The 18,685-nt window shown below is 36.6% G+C and overlaps 1 protein-coding gene across 4 annotated transcripts in view; it reads right to left on the reverse strand.

Annotated features, from left to right (window-relative positions):
- The window catches only part of LOC131940689 (myosin-11), a 50,642-nt gene that overhangs the window by 31,647 nt on the left and 310 nt on the right, over nt 1-18,685 (reverse strand). The window contains exons 2-5 of one of the 4 annotated variants that reach the window (XM_059299430.1): nt 18,588-18,660; nt 14,541-14,926; nt 9,908-9,940; nt 149-276 (exon numbers count right to left, since the gene is read on the reverse strand). In XM_059299430.1, the coding sequence (XP_059155413.1) occupies nt 149-276; nt 9,908-9,940; nt 14,541-14,834 (455 nt within the window). In that variant the 5' untranslated portion in view covers nt 14,835-14,926; nt 18,588-18,660. Of the gene's footprint in view, nt 1-148; nt 277-1,204; nt 1,371-3,151; nt 3,289-5,278; nt 5,364-9,907; nt 9,941-14,540; nt 14,927-18,587; nt 18,661-18,685 lie in introns of those variants that run through there. The other 3 variants (XM_059299429.1, XM_059299431.1, XM_059299432.1) reach the window with 3 other exon arrangements.

Here is an 18,685-nt window from a genome sequence, read left to right on the forward strand (position 1 = left end):
TTGTGTTTATCAAACAACTAACACATATGTTACTGACTTGTGTCCATCAAACAACTAACACATATGTTACTGACCTGTGTCTAACAAACAACTAACACATATGTTACTGACCTGTATCTAACAAACAACTAACACATATGTTACTGACCTGTTACCACTTTCAGCATCAGGATGAGTGTGTAGGGCTTTCAGTGGAATATTTTTGAGTCTGTTGTCATAGGCAGCTGGTGAACTCATTCCTGCATCTAAACTTGAATTGTGATATTTCTCATTTTCCTGAAGTTAATGTAATTCATATCAGGAATTTGGAACATATTTTTATAAATTAAAAAATTCTTTTTATTTTATAATAAAATATATATTTAGCATTACTTTTTTTTTACTGATACCTGTTTTAATATCTATTAACTTATAATAAATGTTTTAAAATTACAATTACTAGATCTATAAGCCAAGGAGAGATTCTGTTATGCCTACCAAAATTTATTTCATATAGAAATGAACAATCTAGCATTTTATTTTAAAATAAGAAGATAAACAAATTTAACTATAGCTAAATAAAATGTATCAGGGTATCAAACTTAGGATGTTGCCATAATATGTATTCTTTTTTTCTTATGTACACTGAAATATCTTGTTTCATTCATTATAACCATTCAGCAACGACTTTTAAAAATGGACCATGTTTTTGTCCACAATATAATATATATTTATTATTGTAAAAACAATTTAGGTTTCGTGTGCACAAATATTTAAATATCGTTTATAATTATTAATTAATTTGTGTGGATGACTCATCATTCAATATTCAAATTGACTTGAGAAATTAGTACAGACAGATAAGGCTTAGAAGTTAATGGATTTAAAACAAGTTTTGTAGCAGGTTGTAAATTGTTATTTCCCTTTATACAACAAATGACTTTTTACTTCTTTTTTTTAAAATTCCTACGAGATCTAGAATCTTTACCACTTTTTTTTTATTTCACTGTCTTGAGAAAAGCTGTAGTTTATTTTTAAGATAGTTTTGGCTATATTTTCTGTGAAAGTTAACGAGATTGCAGATTGTTTTCATTGATAAAAATGAACATTAAAGAATTAAACATTTAATTTCTTGACGCTCATTTTGCAAACACACATCAAATATTATTGAATGTTACTGTTAGTGAAACAATGTGAATGGACTTTGTATAAGAGCAATACTTACTTTGAGCTGAAGTCTGAGATAAATGTTATCTTTGGGATTAGAAGAGTTGACTAACGCCAAATTGATGCCCAACATAATGGCCTTTAGTTAACCTTTACACTACTAATAAAATCTTCAGAAAACTGGTGATAGTGTATACAAATGTTAACATATTGTTTCTCGGAACCTGTTCACGTTGATGGAGTGTTAAAAATTATTTGGTTTGGTGAACTTAAAATAATTGAGTTTTTTCCATTGCGTAGCTGGGTAGTTTAGCTTGCTCTAGACAAGACTGTGACACTTAGGAGTTTATGGATCGTGTACACGGCCTATTATATAACACACATAAATTGGTGTGATTTATAACTGTGTGATATAATATAGTGTAGGTGGTCGTATACAGCAATACTTTTTACCACTGCCTTTTATTTTCTTTATTATTATATTCCTAAAATTTCTTATTTTTAGAGACATTGGAAGAAAAAGTTGACAGAATTGGCTTAGCTTATAATTATATACATATACGATTTCGTTTAAATAGCCTACAATATAAGCTTTACAATTGTTTCGAAAAATTATGTATTCGATGAATTTTCAATCACATGATGTCCTTATCATAGCTCATTAATAAATGGCCACTTTAAAAGTACTTAACTTATAGTGGTTTAGGAAAGGGGGGGGGGGTGGTATTACTAGTAATTCTATAGGACGTATTCGATGTGGTATTGTTTTGAGATGTTATATAACATTATGTGGTTAAGTGTGGCTGAAAATGACATGTGTGTGTGTATTATAGGCCTATGTGCACGATTCCTTATATGTGTGGTGGTGGTGGGGGGGGGGGGGGGTAAAGACAAGAGCTAGTCCTGTGGTCAATGTGTACCAGTACGCTGCTACTACTTGGCCATACTAGGTCTTCTCAAATCCTTATTTCAGCATGGGATGGCCTCGTCTTTTACCATTACAGCAATACATCAACTAAAGCAAAACTCTTGAACTACTCTAATCAGAAAACGTAACAAAAAAATTATATAAGAACACTATCTTGGGTAAGACAATTTCTATTTAAATTGAGACAGCGGCCTACATAACTAGTGCTGTATTTCGTGATAAGCTTTCTATTGAGAAAATAATACTTGAACAAAATGTGAAATGTAAAAAACGGAACTTGAAATAAATCCCCTGCAACATGTTGGGAAGTGTGTCAGACATAAACAAATGTATCAACCAGACCCGGATGTAAATAAAGCTATCGCTGTCGTTTATCATTGGGAATCACTTTTTAAACGCGCGCACTGTAACCCTTCAAAACTGTTGATCGTAATATGTCGCACTGTAGATAGTCGTATGACATGATTTAGTGACAGCCCGTCCGTTGTAACATTTTTTCTATATTAATATATAAACTCAGATCTATATAGGAAGGGGCCGTTAAAACATTCGTTAATTCTGGGGACCCTACTGATACAGCGCTTTAACTCTACACAACATTTTCTTCAAATTGTAGGGCGGTTTTATCGGGTTTATTAAAACAAGCGACATGTTGTCGCAGGATTACATGCCATCTTGTACTCAACAGGGATAGGCATACTTCGCTTTCCCTTTATATTTAGCCTATAGCCGCTTTCCCTTTATATTTAGCCTATAGCCGCTTTCCTTTTATATTTAGCCTATAGCTATTGTAGCTACATCGCTCAAGAGGTCCACTTTTATCACACTCCCCCCCCCCCCCCCTCTTATTTTTTAAAGGATCGTGACTAAAAAAAGATTTTTTTTATATTTTTATTTTAATAAGTTTAGTTTTACAACTGCGGCTAAACACACGATTATGTTGTAAACACCACATTAGAAGATTCCACGCATTGAAACTTTACGCTTAATTCCTGCAGATTATCAAATTTAAAATTTAATCACAGTAAACATGAACGAAGTAACTCGAGCTAAGCATCACCAAAGTGAATATATCACCACAAACAGTAGGTTAGTGTTGAGCATTTAAATCCAGTTTACATGGGCTTAAGTTACACTCCAGGCGAAAATACGAACAATGATCGGCGCTATTGGATCGAGTGTGCATACGCCGAGAACTTTGTGAAATCTCGATCAATGGAATAATACTCGCGAGAAATCGATAGGAAAGCCGAGACGGAGAAATCTATTACAAGCTGCATTGAATGGGCTATGGCTCAATCGTGGAAATGGAAGACGGCTTGACAGGTGACCGAAATCTGGCCAACGCCGGTAGTTTGCCGGTAAGACTTAATAGCTTTGAGAGAAAGCAATAAAGGTTAGCATTCATTGTGGGCGAATGAGCGGTGTCGCTGATAACTGTAGTCGATAACTTTTCTATAACGGCTCAGATACCTGTCACGTGTTCTTTGTGTCGCCCAAAATAGATCAACTAATTACTATGCTAATTAGACAAATGAACTACTCTTTCATACAGGAGCTGGGGTTTATTTATTCTTACATTAGACCTAGATCAAGTAAAAATAAAATGTTAATGAAAAATACAACGTCTAGCGAAGTGGCTGACATTATGGCGGAATCATTTATGGACATATCGCAACGTGTTTCTTTCAGGTATGTTTCTCCGAGGGGGAGAGGGGCACTTGAAACTTTTCAGAGTCGTACTAAATTTTCCGGTAGGGGGCACTGATTGAAGTATATATTTTCCATATAAATTCTATTTGGTTCGGGGGGACGGTAGACATCTATAGATATTACATGTTGTACCCATAGACTCTAAATAAAAGAAGTTATACCAATAGAATATAAATAAAACAACTAACACCAATAAGAGTTTTAATTAAAAGTAGTACCAATAGACTCTTAAATAAAAATAAGTGGTACCAATAGTCCACTGCGCCAATTAAACCAAAGTCGTCTGACTAAATCAACCAACTTCACGCCTGACTCGATGACTAGCACGTTTGATCTTAGATCAAGCGCTACGGGGGGGGGGGGGGGGGGGGACTTAACTCGTGGAGGACCCCCGCTGCTCTTTGAGATAACGCCCACTCCTTGCATTGACCCCTCTTTATACGGCTTACACTAGTACAGTATTGTAAATGTAATTCATGGAAAGGTTTCGTTGGGCGGCCCACAAATCTTAATAGCAGAGAGAAATTAAACAAAGTCAGTGAACCTGTACATTTAAAGTTTATCTCTGCTGATGTAGACCTAGTAGAATATGATGCCACCGATTAGACAGATGTAAGGTGCCAGCTGCATTCTAATGTAGGACGAATAAAGTGAAGAAAAATGTAATGTGCATGTATCCTGTTGCGTGATGGAGCATGCGCCTGGGACTATCGTCAGGATAGATATCCTTTATTGTAGGCAATCAGGCTTACAGTAGCTGCATGAAGCTGTTTTAGGGATAAATATCCCATATAGCTATTAAAGCAATAGACTCTAAGGATAGATATCCTATACTGTAGGCAAGCAGGCTTACAGTAGCTGCATGAAGCTGTTTTAGGGATAAATATCCCATATAGCTATTAAAGCAATAGACTCTAAGGATAGATATCCTATACTGTAGGCAAGCAGGCTTACAGTAGCTGCATGAAGCTGTTTTAGGGATAAATATCCCATATAGCTATTAAAGCAATAGACTCTAAGGATAGATATCCTATACTGTAGGCAAGCAGGCTTACAGTAGCTGCATGAAGCTGTTTTAGGGATAAATATCCCATATAGCTAGTAAAGCAATAGACTCTAAGGATAGATATCCTATAGTATTGGCAAATAGGCTTACAGTAAATGCATGAAGCTGTCTTAGGGATAAATATCTCATATCGCTAGTAAAGTAATTGACTAGGATAGATATACTATAGTATTGGCAAAGAGGCTTACAGTTACAGTAGCTGCATGAAGCTGTCTTAGGGATAAATATCCCATACAGCTAGTGTAGTAATAGACTCTCAGGATAGATATCCTATACTGTAGGCAAGCAGGCTTACAGTAGCTGCATGAAGCTGTTTTAGGGATAAATATCCCATACAGCTAGTAAAGCAATAGACTCTCGTTAAAGTATGTAACCTATCGTGATTAGAAACGGCAGCGCCACTCTCCCTTAATAAAAATACTTACACTGTACTTCCAAAATCTTGTGAAACATCCTATCTAAAAAGCACAGTAGGTTAGTATACTCCGAATGAAAGTATTACTGTTTAAGAAATGTCCGTGTTTTAATAACTGGATTGACCGAATATCTGCTGGATTTGTACATGCTTGCAGACGACAGGACGAGTTTAACGCCGCAGCAATTCTGTCCAACCAGCTCTATCTGCTGACAGATCCACGTCTCAATGAACCCTGATTTATGAATGGGACCGTTGTAATGAATCTGTTCAGAAAACTTCGAAACATTGGGCGCCAGTGTTAAAATTTATTGTATTGATACTTAAAACTACAGTCCAAGCAAAATTGACCAAATTCAATGTAAATAAAATCGTTAGTCCCATCAAAGGGAAACAACTTTGAATGCTAAATCACGTCCCTTAGACGCCGGAGTTTTCAAGTGCACCGGAGCAAACTAACTTTCATTTCTGAAATTCTATTCAGCGCTACTCTGTGGCTTAAAACACATTAACAAAAACATCAACAAAATTATAATATGATTAACAAAAACGATAGATCTATTGGATTATAGATTACTCTTTTCGGTGGATTTAATGCTGTTTGGATAGGGCGAATTGATTCTGTAATTTTCAGTGGGTTTTTTTTTTCTAAAATGATTCACCACTCGAATAAAAAAAAAGTGGTTGATATAATTTAAACGGAGTGCAAGTGTATGCATGTGTGTTAGGTGTCTGATGTTTTCAAGTGGGTTTAACTCAAGAATCTGTCCTCAGCGATAAACAAGATTAAAATACTTTCATTTAAAATAAAACATGGACATTCTGTGTGTGTGTGGGGGGGGGGGGGGGGGGGGTACAGAAATAAAAAGTTCCCTTTTACAAAACCTGACATTCCATGGGGCAAGTGAAGTAGAGTTCACCTGTGTCGTGACATTGGCATAGTGTAGTCAGCACTATGCCCGTCAGAGATGAGTGGACTCAGTGACGTTCACATCGACTTGAACCCGGATTCGAAATCAAGACTTTAGCAGTCTAGCGCTCTACCTCTAGGCCACACAGTCCCATATTGAATGCTCAAAATACATAATAATATCAGTCGATCTCAATAATTTAGAGATGGGGTGGTCTGTTGTTTTGTGTGTGTGAAGAGGTTAGCGACAAAAAAACGTTCTCAGTCGGACACATGTTCTGTGGGTCCTAGGACCTTTGACCACAGGTGCTTTGACCATAGGGGGTTTGACCATAGGGGGTTTGACCACAGCGGAGCTTTGACCATAGGGGCTTTGACCATAGGGGGTTTGACCACAGCGGGTCTTTGACCATAGCGGTGCTTTGACCATAGGGGGTTTGATCATAGGGGGGTTTGACCATAGAGGGTTTGACCACAGGTGTTTTCTCAGCAGAGGGTCTTTGATCACAGGTGGTCTATCAACTGGTGTTTGATTACAAGCGCTGTGTCCGGCTTTGATCATAGGTGTTTTGTCCACATAGGGTCTTTGATCTCAGGTGTTTTGTCCACATAGGGTTTTTGATCTCAGGTGGTTTGTCCAATGCTGTCCATATATGGTAAGGATTTATTTTAAAAGTTGCTAAATTATATTTTAAATTTCGACATGATGTAATAATATGGTCAAACAGATGTACTGACATATTTGCGTGCTATTTTTTTTTGAAAAATCGTAATTATACGAAAATTTGATTCAGATTTTATGTATTACATCTTTGACTATATTGTTGGCAAGTTTTGTATCATTTTTTATCCTTTATATATGCTATGTATTTTCAAGTACATCTACATTATTTATTTGTGAAACTTGTTATATGTCGCATTATTTGTGTTTCATTTATATTTAAAATAAATCTATGAGGTCTAGCACCAGCCTTTATGTGGAGACTAAAATACAGTTCTTGGCTTTTTTAAATACATGTTAATTTCTATTAACGTACTCTCAGGAAACATGTATAAAATCGTGTTAATTGTATCACACCTATGATCAAAGCCGGACACAGCGCTTGTGATCAAACACCCGTTGATAGACCACCTGTGATCAAAGACCCTCTGCTGAGAAAACACCTGTGGTCAAACCCCCTATGGTCAAACCCCCTATGGTCAAAGCACCGCTATGGTCAAAGGTCCGCTGTGGTCAATCCCCCTATGGTCAAAGCCCCTATGGTCAAAGCTCCGCTGTGGTCAAACCCCCTATGGTCAAACCCCCTATGGTCAAAGCACCTGTGATCACCGTTCTGTGCCGATAAGTGGACCCAGAGTTATAGTTGAACTCTAAAGTCTAAGGCATTTTGCGGAAACAATGTTTCGCCTAATAAAGTTTTGAGCATAAGTTAAAGAAATAAATAAAATTTGCGTTTGGTTTTTTTTTAGATTTCTTTGTTTTTGTTTTTTGTTTGTTTGTTTTTGTTTTTGTAATTTAAGATTTTTTTTAAGATGTAAGATTACATTATCTCTTCTAGACACAAGTGCCAGCTACCAGGTCTCGTGAAGACACTTGTCAGAATGAACCACGTAAACTAAAACCTGATACTCTCCTACTCATAGTATCGAATTGAAGTTTATTGTCGAGAAATAACCCTCAACGTTTACCCACAAGGAATAAAATTCCTTTTTCAGTGGAAGATCTATTAGTTATTCGAATGTAGCATTTTAAAAGCGGCACCGCATTAAGAAAAGTACATACAATTGGATACCATTGTAAACACCAAAAAAAGAAGTATAAAACTATACCACATTTCCTTGATTATCTTTAGACAGGTTAAGTTTAGGAGGACAAAACACATGGCTGTGTGGAGGGTAACAATTATTGTCTCTCCTCCACCCCCACTATCCGCTCTTAGCCTCCTTAGCTAAAGTATTGACCAGTATTTGCCAACACCAAACACTCGTATTGTTTGCGGCTGTTTCCCAATGGTCCACAAGGACGACGGTAAAGACCTACAGCAAACATCGAGTCATTTAAACTCCCAAACTTTAAACGCCTAAACACACAACGCCGGTCGCACACAAAAAACGAAGAGCAATCGCGAACTGGATGATCGATTGCTATCGATTAGCTGGCTTAATCAATAGTAAACCGGTAAAGGAGATAAGCCATAGTTGAATCTCTTTTAAGTCTAGCCTTCAGCCGATAAACAAATTACCTGGTTTTTAATCCATTAAAAAATATGGAAGTGACAAACTTTTGACAAATTGGTGACAAAAAATGCAACGAAATAATATATCGCTTTTAATTTTGCTTTACTGAAAAAGAAATTTATTTTGCTAAACAATTTACTTAAGTGTAATGCTGTTATGAACACGTTTAATGTAATGCTTTTATGAACACATGATTTTTTTTTTGCATTAAAGTTTGATAATTAAATGCAACTACTGTGTAATCTCTGTGGAAAAAAACATAAATATCTAAAGTAAAGCAAAATGTATCAATATATGCGTTGATGAAAATAAACATAGGAGTATATGATGTTTATATGCAACTGGAACTGGCGTTAGTACAACATCACACTTGCATAGCACTACCACCGCATAGCCCCTTCACATAAAAAGTATAACGTTCAGTATTATACAACCATAACCAAACACAATGCGAACGTAACTTATCTACGCATAACGATTAACCAGGATATCACATAGGTCTAACGTTACTAGACTCAACATTGATAGCAGGGTAATGTCATAAACAGGATAGTTCATTCCTTTTACTATGAGAGTCAATGACGTGTAAATAATTACTGGCGTGCATTGTAGACCTATCTTAGATTGTTGAAGGAATAATTGTGTTAGAATCTAAAGCAAGATGCATCAGATGGGGAATTTTAAAGTAAGTTAAATGACACCGATCTAAAAATTACAACTGAGCTTTAATTAATTAATTAATGGGGACTTTTTTAACATCTCATAGGTAATTTTGTGTTGTCTAATCAACAAAATGTTTACCAAAAAAAATTAACAAAATGTTTACCAAAGCTAATTGTGAATGCTGAATCAGCACTATGATATCGTTATGCGTAGATGTTGGTGTAGTAAACAAAGAGATCGTGCACATATTTCGTAACTTTAAAAATTTAAGTTTTGACGTTTGTAGAAGTCGCTTGTCCCATTTCATTCAATATAAAATGTTCAAAGGGCCACTAAGCCCCCCACCCCCTCACCTTGTCACAGTAGGCCTACATTACATTTCAATGAATACTCTCCCCCCCTTCCCCTCCCCATTTCTCAAAGACAAAAATACAAGCTGAAACACAACGCAATTTTACTAATCAATTTAATTTTCTTAACCACTTTACAAACACAAAACTCTTGTGACACGTTCATGAGAAACAGCGACAAAGCTTTATACTATTATTAAATGAAAGAGTCGTATTTTTATTACAGCAATTCGTAATAGCGGAAATTTCGAATCAATAATCAATTTTAAAAATGTAATCAAAGACAGTGTCATATACCACAGTTCTCTAGCACCCCTGTTTTATATAACAAATAAAACGAGACCCCCCCCCCACCCCTTTGTGTGTAATATGTGCACGACCCCTACATTAGGATTAGTGTTATATTCACGTCACACAACAATACATAAATATCAACTCAAAACTCCAATCACCCAGCCCAGCAATTAATTAGCTCTACCTGCTCAGGAAGGAAATCACTCCAATCAATAACCTGTGGGTTTGGGAAGAAGATCTATGTAACACTACAAGAACAAAATGGTTTATAGAAACCGTTTTTTAACTTATCATATTGATTCATATTTAAGTTCCTATTACACACACAAAAAACGATTAATGATATCCAAAATATAATGGCGTGTTGCAGAAAAACGTTATATTTTGGGTCCACATTTAATAGATACGGGACTTCTTTGTGTTCAGTTTAAAGTTAAAGATCTGGAGACTGTTCACATAACACATTTCTATGATCTTTTAAACACATTTATCTTCTTATGGATACATTCTTATATTTTCTTAAATATTCTTGATTGCCTATCTTTTCTATGGTGCGAAATTTGCTTATAATTGGTCTATGGGGAGAGTGAAATAGAGTTTGCCTGTTTCACCTACTTCGGCATATGAAGGGTATTTTGTAGTCAGCACTATGTCCAGCCGCCTTTAATTTCCCTAACGTGAGACTGGAACCCATGAGAGCTAGGTGGATTCAGGTACGTTCTATGGATACTACCCTGGGATTCGAACTCGAGACTACAGGATTAGCAGTCATATGCCCCGCCATTCGACTATACCCTCACAATCATATCATTGCGCTATGGTTAATCCATTCTGACTCAGTCTTTTAAGAGATATTTGTTCTGTCTAAATCAATTCAGTTTTTTTTTCACTTTAATGTGTATAATTTTTTGAAAAAGTGAAGGTTTCATATTTTTATTTTTCTAAATATTGTAATTTTTACTTCAATTTTCGCGACGGCTGTTCACAAACAGCTCACCACACCCCACCCACCCGCCCACACACACACACATGATATATTAATGTCTACGCCACTGATTAGCATATATTTTTATAGTTCTGGTGTGTGTCAATATTTCAGACAGTTGGCTTGTCACGTGTTGTATTGAAATAGAAAACTCGAACTTGTCAAGTGTGGCTCTTGTCACGATAACAACGAAAGAAACCATTGTGCTCCACTTCTCGCAAGAAAAACTCTCCCGCGATGTGCTTCGGTAACTAATGTCAATGGTGAATAATCGATTACTACGTCTAAAGATCGATCAAATTACAAGGCATGGCCTGTGGAAGGTGCAGTAGTAGATCTGTTTGGGTTCTCTGTCTCGACATATAGGCCTACTTCTGTTACAGAACAATATGAACAAGAGGGCTTTGCTTGAGTTCCCCATTCACAGAACAACGTGTGGCCCATGCGGTGCTTTCACACCTTTAAGCTTGTTAGGCTGAGTAATATGCGTGTTTAAATAAGCTCAAAATCAATATATTAGAGCATGGGGTCAATATGTGATTCCCCTGATCTTCATATGCCAGAGTGTCCCTCAATATTTCTATAAATAGAATCTAGTAGGCCTACCTATTAGTAAAATAAATTTTGACTTAAATTTTTTTAAAAAAATAACTCCGCCTTTTCCTTAGAACTATGTTGGGTGATTTTCAATGAATTTTTGTTTATTTTCTACAACAATAGGATCAATATGTAATCTCATCAAATTTAACTTGTATACACGTAAGAGTATACAAGTATCTGTATTATCTTATTCTTAACTTCTGTGCATATTTTTTTCTTCCTCCAGATCTCATCTTTCCAATTTCAGGAAATTTTTCTTGGCCAGAACTCAATACAATATTAAAACTATATTATCTAGGCTTGAATTGTATGCCTAACTCATCCAGAAGCTCGGGCAAAGAAAAACAAAGCTACATTTTCTTGGTTTATTTGTTCAACAAATGTAATATAAACATGTCTCGGTTATTGCTTCATTATTTATGACCAGACGTACACACGAGAAAGTAAACTTTCCTAAAAAAATTCATAAAAAACGTTTTAATAACAAGCTTTTATGTAATGATGCACTAAAAAGTAGAAAATAAATTATAGACTACTATTTAAATAACTATAAAGAAAAGCGTGGGTCACTTTAGTATCTATTGGATACCTTTATTAATGTTAAGGAAGACACCCACGCTTTTCTTTATAGTTATTTAAATAGTAGTCTATAATTTATTTTCTACTTTTTAGTGCATCATTACATAAAAGCTTGTTATTAAAACGTTTTTTATGAATTTTTTTTCAGTACTTTACATGTTTTATCTACAATAGAGTTACATGACTAAAAACCATTGCGCGCCTACTGAATATCACGTTCAGTAGGCGCGCAATGGTTTTTGAACGCAGCCATTACGTGGTCGTGATGGCGCAGCTATTGATGACGCGTGTGGTGTGGTTGGCTAGACATGCCTACTAATTCGGTCCAAATTTTAATTAATTCATAAAAAATCAATTAGGCATCCAATTAAGTCAAATTTAGTTTCAGATTGCATTGTCTTCATGTCTTGACCCACGTGCCAACTGTGAATCGTATCGGTCAAGTAGAACTGTCCGAATTTTCACTCCTGCGTTTCCGTCAAGACAGACAGACCGACGAGGAAGTGAGTTAAATAAAAGCTTGTAATAAAAATGGCAGCATCGAGATGGGATGTATCTTTAAAAAAAAAATCATAAAAAACGTTTTAATAACAAGCTTTTATGTAATGATGCACTAAAAAGTAGAAAATAAATTATAGACTACTATTTAAATAACTATAAAGAAAAGCGTGGGTCACTTTAGTATCTATTGGATACCTTTACTAATGTTAAGGAAGACACCCACGCTTTTCTTTATAGTTATTTAAATAGTAGTCTATAATTTATTTTCTACTTTTTAGTGCATCATTACATAAAAGCTTGTTATTAAAACGTTTTTTATGATTTTTTTTTCAGTACTTTACATGTTTTATCTACAATAGAGTTACATGACTAAAAACCATTGCGCGCCTACTGAATATCACGTTCAGTAGGCGCGCAATGGTTTTTGAACGCAGCCATTACGTGGTCGTGATGGCGCAGCTATTGATGACGCGTGTGGTGTGGTTGGCTAGACATGCCTATTAATTCGGTCCAAATTTTAATTAATTCATAAAAAATCAATTAGGCATCCAATTAAGTCAAATTTAGTTTCAGATTGCATTGTCTTCATGTCTTGACCCACGTGCCAACTGTGAATCGTGTCGGTCAAGTAGAACTGTCCGAATTTTCACTCCTGCGTTTCCGTCTAGACTGACGACTGACGACTGACGACTGACGAGGAAGTGAGTTAAATAAAAGCTTGTAAATATACAGCAGTCTGCGGGAGCCAATTAACATTCCTGCTACAGTTTGGCAATAGAGTTTTACTGTTTGATACAGGTTTTTTTTAAGTAACAATAAACGTGTGTACAAGTGTTGAGAAGCAGACTTGAAGTTACGAAGGCGTTAGAGTGAAAACTAGATCAAGCTAAAGATAAGGTCAAGTGATTCGATTGGTTCATAAAAGTCAACACTAGTGGTTAAACCCGGTCTCAAGAAGAGTTACCGCCGCTTGTGACGTTATTTTACTTTCGCTTGGCATTGGCTTTATAAAACACACAGACTGCAGACTACAACCCAAGGACAGTGGGCCGCATGCGGCATACTGTAATATTTATTTATTTTTACATTCAACCCCTCCCTAGTTAATTTGTAAATTAATCTTCAAACTTTCCTCTTCAAGTAAGGTATTAATCAGCATCATAAACTGGCCAAATGTTATATATATATATATATATATATATATATATATATATATATATATATATATATATATATATATATATATATATATATATATATATATATTGCAACAAAAAATTGAAGAACAGCATCAGTCGAAAGGAATTGTTCAAATAATTTAGTGTGTATACATATGCAAACGTCAATAGTTTTTTTAGAAGCATATTTTTGCCGTAATATTGGGAAGTTAGTATGATAAGGCATAAGGCTAGTAAACATATTTGACACAAAAACGCACTGCATTACAACTAAAGAGGATAACATTTAGATGTAGTTGTGAGGGGTGGTAACCAGCAAAACGGTGTTTCGATGTTGTCCACACTCCATATGTTTAATTTTTAACCATAGCTATAGGCCCCTAATATATTGTGACGATTATTTTATTTGCGAGACAAATTAAAGTAGGCCTATTACTTAAAAGTAGTCTAAACTATTTTCATTTAATTAAAACAATTTATTACATTTAATGATTAATTAACTGTATCTGATTATTTGAATTAACTCTTTTTTGATATACGTTGTTTATATTATATTAGAGCCGAAACAATCCTGGAGAATGGATGTTGAAAGAGAAGCAAGGGCTGCTGTCTTACATGGGCTCAACTAAAGAGAGCTGCCCAAAAATAGTCCGCTGGATAGGTGTAACTGCAACTCTTCACAGAGGCGTAGCGACCCTTCTCGGCGCCAGGGGATAAACTTTCAATTTGGAGCCCCCCTCGAGAGCAAATTTTCAATTTGCACCCCCCCCCCCCTCAAACTATTTATAATGCAAAAACGCAAAAATGCAGCTAAAATGACATTTTAATTTGTTTTTACAACCCATTTTGGCGCCCCCTAAGGTCGGCGCCCCCGGGGACATATGTACCCCCCTGCCCCCCCCCCCCCCCCCCCCCCCATCGCTACGCCTCTGGCCCTTCATATGATGGAGTAAAACAGACATGATAGAACTTACCGGCTCATCCACCGCCTTCTCCAGCGCCTTCCTCCATTCTTCTTCTCCTCTCAAAATCTGTTTCTGGCGGTAACTGGGACTAGCAGATCTAGACGACAGCGAGCGCGCCAGACGACCAGACGGAGGCAGACGGCTGGCGGCAGTTGGTGTATGTGGCCTGGCAGGAGACGGGGAGCTCAGCAGTTCATCCACATCACTGCGCATGTCTACTGTACCCAGATGTGACTCACACACAAAAGAGTGGTCCGGGGTTTGTATGGGAACATTGGAGTCAACCGTTAGTGTCCACATCATTCAGTCACGTGTGTAGCTGGACAGATGACGTATTCATACCAACAGTATTTTTAGACCAATGATCCGGAGCGAGGCGTCAGTTGCTCACATACCTACAGATAAAATTCCATTTGTTAAAAAAACAAAACAAATGTTATACAACTTGTTTTTAATACAGTGGCGTCGCTAGGTCGGGTGTCATGCGGTGCGGCATTTTATGGGTGTCTCCCCCCCCCCCCACACACCTTAATTGTATCTGTAAATTTTGCAGTTGGTGTCACCCCCCCCCCCCCAACGGTAAAACCTTTAAAGTGTTCACATTTAATAGTAATGATGTTTATCTATAGTAGGTTATTAATACATCTGCGTGTAGCATTGTTTTCTCTATAGTTTGCATGTTTATGTCATGGTGTCACCCCACCCCCTCCCTCGTCGGAATCGTAACTTTTAAATGTATTTAAAATACTTTTTAACTCGAATTACCATTCATTGAACTGGCAAAAAAAAACATATTTATTCTATAAATCTTGCAATTTTTGTCATGGTATCACCCCCCGAAATGGCATCGCCCGGTGCGGTCCGCACACCCGCCCCGCCTCGCGACGCCTCTGGTTTAATATAACCTCATTTAATGCGTTTACAAAGTTACGTATAAACATCACCATAGAGACACAACTCGTATGCTTTCATTCACTTAAACCAACGATGTCACTTTAACTCATGTTATGTAATAATTTCAAAAAGCGGGAGTGAGTTCCCCTAATCTTCCTCGTATATTCATATACAACAGTAGGGGTTAGGATAGCACAAACGAGCAATAGGAATAGTAGGTAAGATTTTGAAAACAGCATAGATTCTAGAGGAGGCGAAAGGTATGTGTGAGATTATGACATACTGTTATCAAATTCTGATGGTTTTTAAGAAACCGGAAATATGGTAAAGCCCCGTTTACGGTTACCGGAAATTGCTCCACTGTTGATAAGAAACCTACGTAGAGGATCTAAATGTATCTATAAAATTATGTTCACTTAACTGAAACGGGCCAACTCGTTATCTTATTCACACACAGATACGCCGACAAATTAATACACATGCAAACAAGATTGCAAAACTGGATTTTTTTCCTACTCCGGAAGTAGTTAAACGTCGAGATAATTTGTCAACATCTTGATTTCGATTCCCTGCACATCTACAATATTTCCCCTAAAATATAATCCGTATACGAAAAAGTAATAAGTAGTCCACACTCTGTGTAACAGTGTACACTCACTAACACTTACACACACAAAACCAAGCACAAACACTCGCGCACGTAGATCTAGACAGAGGCGTAGCGACCCCTCCCGGCGCCCGGGGCGAACTTTCAGTTTGGCGCCCCCCATTTATATATATATATATATATATATATATATATATATATATGCGTGTGTGTTTGTGTGTGCGACAGTCTGGAAAAAAATGTAACAACATACGCTGATTGTCGTTCCCTAAAACTTCACTGGACGCCAATTAAATTCCCAAGAGCTTAGAACAGTGGGCTCCATCGAACCCGAGAGGTTCGGTAATTCAATCTCAGGGCTTCCGCGGAGGTCAAGATACACAGCCGACTCTTATGATTCACGATCGGATTTCGTCATTGTGGACGATACAACTATTAAGGAGGGTTCGGTGATTGCGCATATGAAACTGGTGGGGTTCGGTACTCCAAAAAGTTAAGAACCACTGCTTTAGAGTGTATTTTATAGAAGGCGCAAGCCTTATTTGGTCTACTTTTGGTCGTGTCTTTAGAACAATTTCGATAATAGTAGGCCAATTTTGAATTATCAGTTAGGTTGAACAAAGTAATAATTAGTACAATATACTAATTTTCTTCTCTCTTAAAATTTTGGCAAAGAGTGTCGCTTCCCATCCACCCGCTCCGACAGTGCTATTTTACTGATCGGATAGCGATACAAGAATCCGTTATATTTATTTCTCTTTAATGCAGTGATCCAGGCAAGATGTAATGCAATCAAGTAAAAGTATCTGATCTATCCCGATCAAGTTGAGAGAATCTTAAGAATCGTACAAAGAAGTAGTCGCGTTATTACTTAGCAAAACTGGGTAGTGAAATCGTACATTTTTAGTGTTAATACAATTGATTTCTTTTCTAAGTGTTGAAAGAGTTATCTAGCAACCGATTCAGTTCAAATCCTGCGATTTTTGTTAGAGAAAAAGTGCCCCACCATCTTGGACAAAAATGATAGAGCGGATTTTAAACGTCACTAACTCTTTTTTTTATGTTACACAATCGTTGAAATGCGCTTTAGTTCAATGGGTTTCGTTTCTGAGTGATATCGGTTATTTATTCCTTAATCCGGTGTGAATTTTCCTATTTTAGTCTTCGAAAAAGCGCCCCCCCCCCCCCTCCATCTAGGAAAGCTGGAAAGCGGTTTTTTCGGACACTGTTTCTTAAAGATATAAGTTTTACAGTTACACAATCAAGGTAGAAAACAGTTAAATCAGTATGTAAAGGCTCTCAGCCGTTAAATTTCTTTACGTTGACTATTTATATATCAAAACTGCAGCTTAAAATGAGCTTTTAATTTTTTTTCTACCCCTTTTGGCGCCCCCCTAGGGTCGGCGCCCGGGGCGGCCGCCCTCCCCTAGCTACGCCTCTGGATCTAGAGACCATGAGCATAGATCTTTGACTTGACAAAATCACTCAGGGGTCATCCATAAATGACGTCACGCTTTTTTTTGACGATTTTTACCTCCCCCCCCCTCCCCTCCGTCACACGTCGTCACAAAAAGCCAGACCCCCCCCCTCCTAACATGACGTCACACCTCAGCCTACAACCCCCCCCCCCCCCCCCTCAAAATTGCAGTTGAATTTTTTTTTAAAACATCGATATTTTTCCAAACTCTTGTCTGAAATCTGTCAAAATAGAGTATTTTAATCAATTCCAATTTATTAAAACAGTTCTCTAAAATGCGAAATAACGTCTAAAATTCGTTTTCTAACATTTCTTTTTTATAATGAAAAAAGTGTGTCGTCGCACCATCTGACCCCCCCCCCCCCCCTCGCCCTCATCACACATTGTCACAAATTTACCACCCCCCCCCTTCCCGCTAAAAGTGTGACGTCATTTATGGACGACCCCTCACATACTCTTGGGTGTAAAACATACACAAGCACCGATGGGAGGAAGAGTCTCACACACACACACACATATATATATAAATATATATATATATATATATATATATATATATATATATATATATATATATATATATATATATATATATATATATATATATATATATATATATATATATGTGTGTGTGTGTGTGTGTATATATATATATATATATATATATATATATATATATATATATATATATATATATATATATATATATATATATATATATATATATATATATATATAAACACCACACAGAGAGACACATACGCATGTACACTGACACACTAACGTACATCATTGACACATACAGAGTGTTGACTACCTTCTTTTTAAATATCGATTATTTTACACCTGGTCTGTATGTGCCATTTAACACAGGTGTGGCATACAACTCATAAAGTTGTAAGAATATGCATTTAAAATATGGAGGTTTTTTTTTTAGAATGGCTGTGAAATTGATTTAAAATGCCAACTCTCCTTCCATAGTCCATTATGTTGTTTGTTTGTTGTTGTTGTTGTTGCTTTTTGCTGGGGGGGGGTGGAGGGGGCAATAGTGTCTTTGTAAGAATCAGAAAATACTTACACATTAGTAGTAATGAGGCATGTAGTCTATGTACTATGTAGCTCTTGTTGTCTACTTGCAATTATGACACTTTCTGTTTAAAAAAAAAATAACTTTAC

This window comes from Physella acuta, unplaced genomic scaffold (assembly GCF_028476545.2).
Source record: "Physella acuta isolate Inbredline_101_S28 unplaced genomic scaffold, ASM2847654v3 ptg000325l, whole genome shotgun sequence".
NCBI lineage: Eukaryota > Metazoa > Mollusca > Gastropoda > Physidae > Physella > Physella acuta.